A 15217-nucleotide genomic window follows, 5' to 3' on the forward strand; every position below is an offset into this window, starting at 1 on the left:
TAGAATGAATTTGTGAAAATGATCATTCTAAATGAAGGCTGTGTCACACACCCACACACCGGGGCCTGTTGGGGTGGGTGGGCTAGCGGAGGGCTAGCAGGGGGTGGGGGGATTGGGGAGGGATCCATTAGAAGAAACACCTAATGTAGGTGGGCAGGAGGTATGGATGCAGCAAACCACCATGGCATGTGTATACCTATGTAACAATTCTGGACGATCTGCACATGTACCCCAGAGCTTAAAGTATATTTTTAAAAAACTCTTAAACACATACCCTTGTATCTAAAATAAAAGAGTAATCTCATGTCCTGGGATGTCAAAAAAAAAAAAAAAAAAAAAAAAGAAAGAAAAAAGGGACTCTGAGCTTCAATGTCGTTAGGCTTATTTTCTACAAAATTACTTTCCCAACATCCAGTGAGTTTTGAATTAAGAGAATTTATTTAAATCCTCAGTAGACTTTTCAATCAATCTAAACCGTCTCCTTAACTGAACATCTAGACAGCAGAGAGAGAGAGAGAGAGAGACAGAAAGAGAGACAGAGAGTGAGATCGGGCGCCACAGACAGAGTTCGAACCACAAGACTGTCGGTGTAGAAGTTCCAGAAATCCGCATCCACCCGAAACTCGTCCCGAGGCAGAGAAGTTAGGGCTGCGCGCCTCCCACCGCCTTGGATGGGTCCCAGCCGAGAATACTCACTGGGCTGAGCCAACTTTGCTCTCCCTCTTCCCGAGCACTTTCGCAGGCTTTGTGTCTTCCACATCTTGCTGTAGTTCGGTCATCGGGGCCGTGTCTGGAGAGCACCTTCAGACCTCCGCGCGCCCGGCTGTTCCCGGCTCGTCCCGGCTTCTAGGTCCCGGGGCGCAGGCCGAGCGAGCCGCGCCGTGCCCTCCTGCCCTGCAGCCTCCGCCCCGCGCATCCAGGCCGGGCCGCACGAGCTCCCGGGCCGCGGACCTGGACACGTCGGAGCCGGCGCGATTGGTCCGACCCAGTGTGGAAGAGCCGGGAGGGAGGGAAGGGGAGGGTCGAAGCGAAGTGACAGCCCCTTTCCCCAACCCAGGAGGCAGAGAAGAGAGAAAGGAAACCTGTTGAACGAGTCTTTCGGGAGAGGAAGCTAATTGGCCAAGCAGGTGGAACATTTGCCTAAGAGGGAACAATCTATTTAGCCTCCTGGTAAACTGGGCCTTTTCTTTTCTATCCCGACTGCAACAGGGGGATTCTAAAAAGGGCAGCCGGCTCTAGATACAGGAAATGTAGACGTCTGAGTGGGACGTTCTCTCACACAAAAGCCCTGCGTGGGCTGGGCTATAACCCATCCTGAATTATTCAAACAGGATATTGCTTCATTGAGGGACTACCTCTTCTGCCTCAACAATAGGTCTGCTCAATTTTTTATGTGAGACTAACAAAGGTAATAGGTAGTTGCCTTTGGTGCTTTTTGGTTAACCCTTCATCTTCTCTGGGTGGTTAGACGGTAAGAAGAAGCAATCATTAAAAATCTTCCAATATTGGGTTATGACTGTCCTTATCAAAATCAAAATTGAGGTCTGATAATTCCCAAGCTGTCTCTTTGGTGTCCATAGCTGTACAAGTACCTTATTTACTGTGCACTCAACCAATACTGTGAATGCCTCTTTCCACCTTTTGGTGAGATTTTGACTTGCCGGTTTTAAGGATTTGCATTAGACGCATCCGTTTACTCATGCATTGAATGGACTTTTGAGAGCCACCATGTTCCAAGCATTGTTCTCAACCAAGGGTGTCTAGTCTGTTGGCTTCCATGGACCACACCGGAAGAAGACAAATTGTCTTGAGCCACACATGAAATACACTAACAGTGAGGATAGGTGATGAGCTTTTAAAAAGGTCCGTTAAGGGGCCCTGCGCAGTGGCTCATGCTTGTAATCCCAACACTTTGGGAGGCGAATCATTTAAGGTCAGGAGTTCAAGACTAGCCTGTTCAACATAGTGAAACCCGGTCTCTACTAAAAATACATAAATTAGCCGAATGTGGGTGGGCGCCTGTAATCCCAGCTATTTGGGAGGCTGAGGCAGGAGAATCACTTGAGCCCGGGAGGCGGAGGTTGTGGTGAGCCCAAGATGCACCACTGCACTCCAGTCTGGGTGATGAAGTGAGACCCGATCTCAAAAACAAAGCAAAACAAAAACAAAATCCGTGCATAAATGTCATAATATCTTAAGAAAGTTTACAAATTTGTATTGGGCTGTATTCAAAGCTGTTCTGGGCTGCAGGTTGGGCAACTTTGTTTAAACATTGACTTGTTACAGCAAATAACATTTGTGTTGGTGGTTTTCTAATTTGCTACGGAGTAGTTGACAATAAAAATAACTAATATAAAACGTTATTATTGGAAGCCTGACTTGACTTTAAAACAATTACAAGTGGCAACAGTAGAGCATGACATGCCTGGGGAAAAACTACTATGTCCTGGGGGTGCAAGTCCTTCATTTTTCTTTTAAAATAGAGTTTTGATTTAAGCGTATTACAAAGACTATGCAACCATAGTACCTAAATGTATGTATGTATGTTTTTAGGGTATACATGTGTGTATAAAACACCTAACCTTCTAAATAACTTCAAACATTTTGTAGACGCAAATTCTTTCCAAAATTTTCTTTTCTCCTTTTACGTATAAATCACTGGGCTGAGAGAACAAAGCCATCTTTTTGTAGCCTGCTTGCTCCAAAATTGATTCTCGTGACATTTGAAAAATAAGTAAAAGAAAAAAGCTGACATAAATTCCAGAAGAGTTAGCTTGGTCAGGCCTCTCTCTCTCATTTCTTCCTGACCACTGATCCCTTTGCTATAGGAGCTGTGCTAGGTGGGACAGGGAAAGCTCTGGGTGACCTGAAAGCTTGAAGGTTGTCTCCTTGGTGCCCATAATTGTCTCTTCCTGGCAACATTCCTGATGCCTTCACCTCTAGGTCTTTGCTTGAGATCCCCATGCTCCTCAGGATAGGGATAGGTTTGGAATAGAAATGAGGCTGTCAATTTCCCAAGCTCTGGATGGGGACTCTCTCAAATCTCAAGTGCCCTCCAAGTTTTGACTACAGAGCTGAGATCAGACTGACTTTTCCCCTCTAAGTAATTTTTTTATTGTGGTAAAACATATATAACATTACTGTTTATCATTTTAATAAGTATATAATTCAGTGGCATTCAACACTTTCACAATGTTTTTAACTATCACCACTATTTTTTAATAATCCTCGGCATACACTCCCACTAAACCCATTAAACAATAACTCTCTCTTCTCCACCTCCTCCCAGCCTCTGGTAACCTCTGTTTTATTTTCTGTCTCTATAAATTTGTCTGTTTTAGGTACCTCATATAAGTGGAATCACACAGTATTTTTCCTTTGTGTCTGGCTTATTTCATTCAGTGTAATGTTTTCAAGATCAATCCATGTCATAGCATATATCAAAATTTCATTTTTTGGCTGAATGATATTCCATTGCATGTATATACCACATTTTGGTTGTCCATTTATCTGCTGATGGACACTTGGGTTGTTTCCAGCTTTTGTCTATTGTGAATGCTGCTGCTATGAACGTGGGTGTGCAAATGTCTGAGTCCCTGATTTCATTTCTTTTGAATATGTACCTAGGAGTAGACTTGCTGGGTCCTATGGCAGTCTATGTTTAACCTTTTGGGAAATCATGGTCAGGCCTCTTTAATGCATGAGTAAGGGCAAGTATTCCAAGTGGTCCTAGCATGGGCTTATGGCTCAATTAAAGAGCGCTCAGATACCCTGAAATAGTTTGAAGTTCTTTAGTGCATGGTATAAGGACTTCCAGTGGTGTGGTTTTAAGTGAGAGGGAGCAGATGAGGTTGAAGTGGAAGTTGGGGGAGTTAGGGAAAATATCAGTCTTTTCCTAGAGTGGAAGAATTAGGAGCAAGTAAGCTACATTATTTCACATACTGATGTTTGCTTATGTTTAAAAAACATTGTTAAACAACTGCCTAATTTGTTTATTCTTGGGGCTATTATACAGTAATATGGAATATAGTATTCAAAAGGCACAGCAGACAAACAATAAAGGAAATGTCATTGCCATGTGACAAAATAGAGATAAAGATTATGCCTATGATATGTGAGAGAAGAGACAAGAAAAAAAAGATTGTGCCTAAACTGTTTTAGGATGCTGTTTGATATTGCATCAATAAGAGACATTATTTTCTTCCACTAAGTCTCTGGGAATCTAAATTCTCCTTTTTAAAGCAAAGGCGATTTCTAGCTGATACTTTTTCTAGTTTCTGAAACCACTTTGGTAGAAGATGTCAGGCATATCACCTTTAGGGAGTGTGGGAGCTTCTATTCAAACAAATTCGATGTTTGATATTGGTCAGATTCTGGCCTTCCTTAACAATGAGCACGCATACTGTGCATCTGTTCATAGTCTTGGGGGCAGAATACAAATAATGTGTTTGGATACTTGAGTGGAGATTTGGTTGCAAGGTGATATGATTTGGCTCTGTGTCCCCACCCAAATCCCATGTTGAATTGGGATCCTGAGTATTGAATTGGGGAAGTGATTAGATCATGATGGTGGTTTCTGATGGTTTAGCACCACCCCCCTAGTGCTGTCTTGTGATAGAATTCTCATGAGATCTGGTTGTTTGGAAGTCTGGAGCACCTCCCCCTTTGCGGCGCTCTCTCTCTCTCTCTCTCTCTCCTCTCTCTCACTCTACCATGTGAGGACAGTGCTTGCTTCCCCTTTGCCTTCTACTATGATTGTAAGTTTCCTGAGGCCTCCCCAGAAGCAGAAGCCTGCACTGCCCACGGAACCTTGGGCTGATTAAACCTCTTTTCTTTGTAAATTACCCAATCTCAGGTAATTCCTTATAGCAATGTGAGAATGGACTAATATACACTGTATGGTCAAATATTATAGTTACCTAATTTAAAACATGTGGTGGTGTGAGTATTTATTAACCAATAAAAGTATAGGTAAGTATCTCCACATGCCTGTAATTTTATGCATATTTTCTGATGATAGGTTTTAGAAGATGTTGATGACCTTATCAAGATGAAACCTGGAAGTTGTATAATAACTTAACTATGCATGATATTTTATAAGTAAAAGAATTCCAGGAACGATTGTCAGACCATTCCTGTTTTTAATTAAGGTCAGTATCCAAAGAAGGAAATGGGGGGAAAAATGGAGAGAGTTCAGAAGAGAAACACACAGTGACAATGAAGAACTTAATTCTAAGACTTTCCAAAAAATTGTAAGAATGAAAGTTGAGAAGCATTATCTGAAGGGGTACCTTTGTTGAATGATTTATGTCAATATGAAGAAAAGGTTCCCCGTGAATATAAACATGAAATATTGGAATGGAACTCTGTAGTAGACTATGGCATCTTCTGTGTTGGAGGGCTTTGAAGATAAGATTAAAAAAATTAATAGAGTAGTTTTAAGCTAGTATTTCCCAAGCCAAGTGATACTGCAGATTGGGACATTTGAAATCTATTTCTTCCTAGAGATGAAACAACTACTATGCTTAGCACTCATGTTGAGAGGAATAGACAAGATGGCAAGGGCTTACTGGTCCAGGGGCCAGAGGGTAGTTGTGAAACACTAATATAAATCTGGTTCATTGAGAAGGCAGAAGCAGTAAAAAAACTCTTCCAGTTCGTATTATTTTTATTTATTTTATTTATTTTTTTGAGATGGAGTTTTTGCTCTTGTTACCCAGGCTGGAGTGCAATGGCGCGATCTCTGCTCACCGCAACCTCTGCCTCCTGGATTCAGGCAATTCTCCTGCCTCAGCCTCCTGAGTAGCTGGGATTACAGGCACGCACCACCATGCCCTGCTAATTTTTTGTATTTTTAGTAGAGACGGGGTTTCACCATGTTGACTAGGATGGTCTCGATCTCTTGATCTCATGATCCACCCGCCTCGGCCTCCCAAAGTGCTGGGATTACAGGCGTGAGCCACCGCGATGATGCCACAGAACCAAGAAATTAAAATCTATCTCAAAGCTTTAAAATACATGCCTATTTTTTATGTGGCAAATGCTACAGATTACAGTGTAATCTGTAGGGTCCCTGTGATCATCCAGCACAGTGGTTTTCATGCTGGGTTCTGTGGGAGGCCAGGGCTCTTTGTTTTAGTGAGAGGAGGGCCCAGCACTTGAACTTAGGTATTCTGATTCCTGGGTCTATTTCCTGATACTATTTCAGTGCAGTCTCTCCTGCTTCAGTTAGCACTCATCTACTTGTATCTGTTTCATATATTTGTGTTCTCTCCTAATTTCTACTTGGCCTGCCACACACTAAACACAATTTAAAAATAAAATTCCACCATAATTTTTCAGAGAAGAGCCCAAGCCTTCAGGGAGTTCAGTGACTTGGCCAAAATTACAGTGGCCTCGTGAGAACCAAGACTCAGTTTTCCTGACTTCCAGGGGGGTGCTTTTATGGTTGTAGGACAGTGAGCAGCGCAAAACAAATTTTGTTGATGGCAAAGACATACATCTTGTACGAGAGTGTGTTGGAGAGAAAGTCCAAGACCTTCAGGTGTGAATACAATGTTTGTGAGGAAAGAAATGTTTGAATCTGGAGCGATTTTGGTGGCTGAATTTTGTAGTTATCTGTTGCTGTATAACTATTTTAAAACCTGGTAGCTTAAAACAATAATTTATTACCTCTCATGGTTCTGTGAATTGGCTGGGCTCGGCTGAATGGTTGCCACTTGTGGTCACTCATGCATTTGCACTCAGATAAAGGCTGGGTTGAAAGTCATTTGAAGACTCAGCTAAGCTGGATGTGCAAGATGAAATTTTCATTCCCAGGTCTGGTGCTTCAGCTGGGATGGCAGGAAGAGCTGAGGGCTAGCTGAGCATTTCAGTGCCTGTGCAGCACTCCATGTGGCTAGCTTTGGCGGCCTTACAGCATGGCGTTCTCAGTACAGTTGGATTTTCTTTTTTTTTTGAGACAGAGTCTCATTCTGTCGCCAGGCGCCAGGCTGGAGTGCAGTGGCACGGTCTCTGCTCACTGCAACCTCCGCCTCCCAGGTTCAAGCAATTCTTCTGCCTCAGCCTCCTGAGTAGCCAGGACTACAGATGCACGCCACCATGCCCAGCTAATTTTTTATATTTTAGTAGAGACGGGGTTTCGCTATGTTGGCCAGGATGGTCTTGATTTCTTGACCTCGTGATCCGCCCGCCTCAGCCTCCCAAAGTGAGCCACCGCGCCCGGCCCAGTTGGATTTTTTAACTTGCTCTCTGGCATCCTCCAGACCAGGTGTTCTATAACAGCAATGTAGAATACAAGGCTTCCTGTGAGACAGTGCAGGAGGTCATGTAGCTTCACCTATACTGCATTCTCTTGGTCAAAGATGAGCCATAGGGCTAGCCCAGATTCAAGGTGAGAGAGCTACACAAGATGTGAATAGCAGCTCATTAGGGGCCATCTAGGGAGACCAGATACCACAGTGTGGATAATAGATTAGGCCCTCTGACTATAGATGCATCGTCATTAGCCATGTGGTAAGCAGACATTTCTAATAGCACTGTTGCAAATGCATGAAACATAGAAGTGAACAAAACAGGCAAAACCCATGCTGTTGTGGCTCTAACATTCTAGTGGGAAAGACTGAAAATTTAACAAGTCGGTACATAAATAACACAGTTTCAATGGGTAAGAGACACAAAGAAAATAAAATAGAAAAGGACAGAGCTTGAGGGAGGACTATTTTATGGGATGATCAGGTAGGCTTCTTTGAGACCTAACACCTCGGCTGAGCCTTCAGTGGGGAGGAGGAAGCAATGCGAAGGTCTGGTTGCAGCTCTTGCCAGCCAGAGGGAAGAGTGAAGGTAAAGACCCTGAGGCAGGACTGGACGAGGCATATTTTAAGAATGGAAAGAAGGCCAGTGTACTCCACTGTGCCTGGAGTGTAAGGAAGGAGGAGAAGGTTGCTGGGAGAAGGATAGCATCTCACAGAGAATACCTTTTCTGTCCATTGGTTTATTATCTGTCTTCTCCCGTAAGAATGTAATCTTCTCAAAGACAAGAATGTTGTCGATCATGTTCACCCTGTGTTCACAGTGCGTAGTTCATGTTAGATGCTCAATAAGCACTCATTGAGGGAATGGATCCCTGGTGGGTTGTTTCTAACCACTGAGTTTCAACCATGCTCCTGTGAAACTTGTACTGACCTGAGATGTTTTAATGCTGTATACTATTCTTTTTTGTTTTTTAGTTTGCAGGAAGAAAGGAAATGAGTGAAAGAGAAATATAACAACAATTTCCTCCCCATAACAAAAAGGAAAATCTTTGGTTCACGCTACTTATCATATGTCTGCTAGTGGAGTGCACATGCCTCTACCAGATTAGAAAGGTCCCATGACTCTCAGATGGTTTAGACTAGGAGCAAGTCCAAGAATCACAGTTTATAATCCATAGGCAACAATTTAGAATTATAAAATCTCTCACATTTTCTCAGAGAAACATTCATACAGCTACTTCCTTTCCTTGGTTTGGGAACTAGTGATCACACCATCAATATAGCCCTGGCCTTGCTCTTTCCTCCTGCCATGATTGGCATGTTCTTTTTCTCCATGTGAAATGTTTTGACAATGCAATCCATGTATTGCAACTGACAGATTGTTTTAAAGCAGTTAATATTTCATCGTGGTTAGTTTCTGCATATTACATATTTTCTTTCTATCACTTATACTGTATACTTTTTTGTTGCTTTTCTGACTTTTCATCTTTTAAAATATCTTTTTCTTTTCTGACAGTTTCTATTATTATAGAATTTTGTTGTCTTTTCTCCAGTCTTTTCTCTATATAGCACTATTTTAAAAAATCATTTGAAATAATAAGTAGAAACAAGGAAGAAATGGGGGAACATGAGAGAAGGAAATGCAGAAGACTTCTACTCCTCAGGCAAATAAGAAAGTTTTTCTGCTTTTCTCAAGGAGCCACAGATTTACTTTACTTTCACTTTTTGGTTGAAACTTATAAATAGAACCTTCATTGGAGGCAAATTCTGTAGCCCTCCCTCTTTTCCTCCCTCCTACTCCTCCTTCCTTCCTGACTTCCTTCCTTCCAAAAAACATTTTTTTGCATGCCTTTTACGTGTCAGGTCATATCCTGGGTGATGAAGATATAAAAATAAATAAACACCATGTTTATTACAAGTGAGTTTGCAGTCCAGTAGGAGAAACATATCAGTAAACAGATATTTACAAAACATATATACACACACAGAAGCTTAGTCAGAAACTATCATGTTCTCATATCACAACCAGACACTTAGTGCCAGGTAACATCATGGTGTCAAATGGAGAGAAGGGAAAAGGGCTGACCATCTGAGGCTTTGTGTTCTTTTGTTTTGGGTTACACACAAACCACTCATTTGCTCACCCCTGCAGTCCCCCGTGCAACTGAACAACTTTTAGAACAGGCTCTAGGCTGGAAGTCAGGAGAACTAGGCTCTACTCCAAGCTCTGCTTTGTACTGGAATGTGATTCTATTAATGGAATACAGCACTGAAGTAACAGAACTACTGGCCCTAAGGAAAGGGCCCTAGATTGCATAGCTATAGCAGTATCTCTTCTTTCTCTCTTTATACAGACAAACTACAGGAATGGGGTAGGGGAGACTTTTTACATAGAAATGTTGTCTAAACCAATTGCAAAACCTTAAAAAAATCTTCATGAGGAAAGGGTAGTTATTGAAGTCTATTCACCTGAGAAGATAAGTGCATTTACCATCTTCCTATAGAGCTTTGGAATTTGCATTAGTTTCCACATTTAAAAGCATACCAGGTGGGGCATGGTGGCTCATGCCTGTAAAGCCAGCATTTTGGGAGGCTGAGGTGGGAAGATCGCTTGAGGCCAGGAGTTTGAGCTCAGCCTGGGCAGCATAGTGGGACACTGTCTCTACAGAAAAAGAAATAATAATAAAAAAAATAGCCAGGCGTCGTGGCATGTGCCTGTGGTCCCAGCTACTTGGGAGGCTGAGATAGGAGGATCACTTGAGTCTAGGAGATCAAGCCTTCAGTGAGCCATGACTGAGCCATTGTACTGCAACCTGAGTAACAGAGTGAGGCCCTGTCTCAACAACAACATAAAAGAATACCAGATGAAACCAGAACATTTTCCTGTGTGTTAAGATCCCAGACTAGTTAAAATCAGAATTTAGTTTTTATTTTTAGTAGTAGTTAAGGAAATCGAATTAAACGTTTATCTTTATTCCATATCAACAAATATATGATGAGTTCTCTAATAAGATCCCTATCAGAGGGTGATTCAGACATTGGAAATAGACATACATTGGTCTTACAGAATCTGAAGCCCTCAGAGTTTGAAAAAATAATGTATAAATTTGCAGTAGACACTACAAAGAAGCAGGTGATTACAGCTGATGAGAATAGCCTTGGTTCCTGGCTTCTTAGTTGTATTCCCCGGGTTGTCCTACAGTATTTACTTTTCTGTACTGGATGTCTAAGGGATTGTCCATGGTATTTTTAGTAAACAGCTCTCCTTGTTTGAGTTAGTTAAGGGAGTTGTCCTAGAGATAAGAGAGTCCTGATGGGGGTAGAATAAGGGAATGGTTAAGAGTCAGATTAATCTGAGAATCCTAATATGCATCTTACTATTTTGGACAAGTGATTTGCCTTCTCTAAGCCATGATTTTTCTCATTTATGGGGAAAAACTGGAATAGCCCAAGCATCTATTTTACAGAATCATTAGGGATAAAAGATTCAATTCATTGAGAAGTTTTACCTATCCTAAATATATATTCACACAGCACTGGAGCACCCAATTCATACAACACATACTTCTATGCCTACAAAAAGACTTAGACAGTCACACAATAATCGTGGGGGACTTTAACACCTCACTGGCAGCCTTAGACAGATCATCAAGGCAGAAAACTAACAAACACATTTCTGGACTTAAATTCGACACTTGACTAATTGGACCTAAGAGACATCTGTGAAACACTCCACTCATCTACCACAGAATATATATTCCTACCTGCACATGGAACATACTCCAGGATGGACCACATGCTCAACCTCATACCCAGTCTCAATAAATTTAAAAAAAAAATTGAAATCATACCAGCCATACTCAGAATGCAGTAGAATAAAAATGAAAATGGATTCCGAAAGGATCTCTCAAAACTACACAATCACATGGAAATTAAAAAACTTGCTTCTGAATTACTGTTGGATAAACAACAAAATTAAGGCAGAAGTCAAAAAATTATTTGAAATAAATGAAAACAGAGAGACAACATACCAAAAATCTGTGGGATGCAGCAAAAGCAATGTTAAGAGAAAAGTTTATAGTGCTAAATGCCCACCTCAAAAAGTTAGAAAGATCTCAAATTTATGATCTAACATCACCTCAGGGAAACTAGAAAAACAAGAACAAACCCCTAAGTTAGCAGAAGAAAATAAATAACTAAAATCAGACCACAGCTGAACAAAATAGAGACTCCGAATTCCATTCAAAAAATCAGTGAAACCAAACGTTGGTTTTTGAAAGGACAAACAAGATCAACAAACTGCTAGCTACATTAACAAAGGAAAACAGAAGATCTAAATAAGCACAATCAGAAATGACAAAAGTGACATTACAGTTGATCCCACAGAAATGTAAAAGATCCTCAGAGACTATTATAAACACCTCCATACATATAAACTAAAGACTCCAGAGGATATGGATAAATTCCTGGAAGTACATAGTCTCCCACGATTGAATCGGGAAGAAATTGAAACCCTGAATAGACCAATATCAAGTTCTGAAATTGAAATCAGTAATAAAAAAAACTACCAACCAGAAAAAGCTCTGGATCAGATGGATTTATAGTCAAATTCTACCAGAAGTACAATGAAGAGCTGGTACCAATCCTACTGAAACTATTCCAAAAAATTGAGGGAAGGGACTCTTCTCTAATTCGTTCTGTGAAGCCGTAATTACCCTGATACCAAAATCTGGCAAAGACACAAAATGGAAAACTACAGGTCAATATCCCTGATGAACATAGAGGCAAAAATTTTTAAAACAATACTAACAAACTGAATCCAGCAGCATATCTGTAAGTTAATTCTTCATAAAACAAGTAGGCTTCATTCCTGAGATGCAAGGTTACTTCATTAAATGCAAAACAATAAATGTGATTCATCACATAAACAGAATTTAAAACAAAAACCATACGATTATCTGAATAGATGCAGCAAAAACTTTTTGATAAAATCTAACATTCTTTCATCATAAAAACTCTTTTAAGAAACTAGGCATCAAAGGAACATAACTCAAAATAATAAGAGGCATCTATGACAAAGCCACAGCCAACATCAGATTGAACAGAAAAAACTGGAAGCATTTGCCTTGAGAACTGGACAAGACAAAGATTCTCAGTGTCACCACTCCTATTCAACATAATACTGGAAGTCCTCAGCAGAGCAATCAGGCAAGAGAAAGAAATAAAATGCACTGAAATAGGAAAAGACGAAGTCAAATTATCTCTCTTTGCTGATAATATAATTCTATACTTAGAAAACCCTAAAGACTCTGCCTAAAGACTTCTGCAACTGATAAATGACATAGTAAAATTTCAGGATACAAAATCAATGTACAAAAATTGTAGCATTTTTATATACAAATAATGTTCAAGCTGAGAGCCAAATCAAGAATGCAATCCCACTTAAAACACACACACACACACACACACACACACACACCCTAAAAATACATCTAACCAATGAGGTGAATGATCTCTACAAGGAGAACTATAAAACTGCAGAAAGAAATCATAAATGACACAAACAAATGGAAAAACATTCCATGTTCGTGGGTTGGAAGAATCAGTATTGTTAAAATGGCCATACTACACAAAGCAATCTACAGATTCAATGCTATTCCTATCAAGCTATCAACATCATTTTTAACAGAATAAGAAAAAAATACTCTAAAATTCATATGGAACCAAAAAAGAGCCTAAATAGCCAAGGCAATCCTAAGCAAAGAGGACAAAGCTGGAGACATCATGTCACCTAATTTCAAACTATACTGTAATGCTACAGTAACTGAAACAGCATGGTACGGGTACAGAAAAAGACATATAGACCAATAGAATAGAATAGAGAACCCACAAACCAAGAAACATGCCTACAGTCATCTGATCTTTGACAAGTTATCAAAAATAAGCAATGGGGAGAGAACTGCTTATTCAATAAATGGTGCTGGGCTAGCTGGTTAGCCTATGTGGAAGAATGAAACTGGACCCCTACCTTTCACCATATACACAAATTAACTCAAGATGGATAAAACATTTTAATGTAAGACCTCAAACTGTAAGAATCCTAGAAGAAAACCTAGGAAACACCATTTTGGACACTGGGAAAGAATTTATGACTATCCTCAAAAGCAACTGCAACACAAACAAAAATTGACAAGTGGGACCTAATTAAAGAACTCTGCACAGCAATAAAAAGCTATTAACAGAGTACACAGACAATCTACAGAATGGGAGAAAATGCTCATAAACTATGCATCTGACAAATGCCTGACATGCAGAATCTAGAATGAATTTAAACAATTGAACAAGCAAAAAACAAATGGCCCTATTTAAAAATGAGCAAAAGATGAGACCAGATACTTCTGAAAAGAAGACGTACAAACAGTCAACAAACAAATGAAAAAACAATCCACATCACTAATGTTGCGGAATTCCATCTCACGTCAGAGAAATGCAAATCAAAACCAGAAGGAGATACCATCACATGCCAGTAAGAATGGTTACTATGAAAAAGCCGAAAAACAACAGATGCTGGTGACAGTTTGGAGAAATTGGAACGTTGTTGTGCGTAACAGCAACAGTGGTTATACTGTTGGTAGGAATGTAAATCAGTTCAACCACTATGGAAAGAAGTTTGAAGACTTCTCAAAGAACTTAAGACAGAACTACCGTTTGACCCAGCAATCCCATTACTGAGTATATATCCAAAATAAAATTCTACCAAAAAGACACATGCACTTGTATGTTCCTCGCAGCACTATTCACAATAGCAAAGACATGGAAGCAAAGACATGGAATCAACCTAGGTGCCCATCAATGGTGGATTAGGTAAAGAAAATGTGGCACATATATACCATGGAATACTATGTAGCCATAAAAAGTATGAAATCATGTCCTTTGCAGCAACATGAATGCAGCTTGAAGCCATTAACCTAAGTGAATTAACACAGGAACAGAAAACCAAATATCATGTTTTCACTTATACATGGGAGCTTAACATCAGTCACTTACGGACATAAACATGGCAACAGTGGACACTGGGGACTACTAGAGCAGGGAAGGAGGGGAGCAAGGGTTGAAAAACAAGCCACTGGGTACTATGCTCAAGACCTGGATGATGAGATCAATCACACCCCAAACCTCTGCATCAGGCAATATGCAGGTAAAAAGCCTGCATATGAACTCCAAATCTAAAAGAAAAGTTGAAATTATAAAAAATAAAAAGATACTGTTTTAAAAAATATAGAATCATTAAGGAATATAAAGAGATAATATATACAAAGGACTTAGAACGTCGTACCAGGGATATAGCATTTGATTCCTACGCACTGTTGATTATCACCACCATCACATTATTATTAACCAGAGTAGTAGTTTTACAAATTGAGAATATTGCCCTTCCTTTGTTCATCAGCTCTCTTAATGGCAACCCACAGTGTGTGGAATATTAGGCCACATGCTAGGGGAGGTTACTAAAGATATTCAAAATGTGACCTCTGTCCCCATCTGAATCCTCAACCCTATTTATGCTGAATCCTTGTCAGAAGTTAAGCCTGTATATTTAGATCAGAGCCATTTTTATGTTTAACTTGTTAGATCTCAGCCATAATCTCTCTTGTCTCTTTATCTTCCTCTCACAGATGCCTTTGCCACCCCAAAAGCTTTAGCTTAAGTAGTAAAAGAGTCATTGGAATGAAGAGTTAATCAATATGAACTGTAATGGAATAGAAAATTATGGTAGCTAGGGTGACTGCATGTCCTGGTTTGCTTAGGACAGTCTTGATTTAGTCCTGCTGTTCTGGCATGTTTATAACAGATGCTCTTTTCAATCTTAACATGCGTCTGTAACATTTATTGATAGTCGATCTATAGTAGGGACCTAACTAAAATATCATATTAGCTCAGTTGTTTAGACTAGGCACGTAATG

At 40.2% G+C, this 15217-nt stretch overlaps 1 protein-coding gene across 5 annotated transcripts in view; it reads right to left on the bottom strand.

The window, feature by feature from the left end:
• GRAMD2B (GRAM domain containing 2B) overlaps positions 1-15217 on the bottom strand; it is a 114982-nt gene that overhangs the window by 70402 nt on the left and 29363 nt on the right. The window contains exon 1 of one of the 5 annotated variants that reach the window (XM_032265436.1): positions 697-1245. The exons of 3 other annotated variants lie outside the window; for them this stretch is intronic. In XM_032265436.1, coding sequence (XP_032121327.1) covers positions 697-779 — 83 coding nt within the window. In that variant the 5' untranslated portion in view covers positions 780-1245. Of the gene's footprint in view, positions 1-696; positions 1246-15217 lie in introns of those variants that run through there. One more of the 5 variants, XM_032265690.1, reaches the window with a different exon arrangement.

Source organism: Sapajus apella, unplaced genomic scaffold (genome assembly GCF_009761245.1).
Source record: "Sapajus apella isolate SASKATOON/1434 unplaced genomic scaffold, GSC_monkey_1.0 scaffold1, whole genome shotgun sequence".
Taxonomy (NCBI): domain Eukaryota; kingdom Metazoa; phylum Chordata; class Mammalia; order Primates; family Cebidae; genus Sapajus; species Sapajus apella.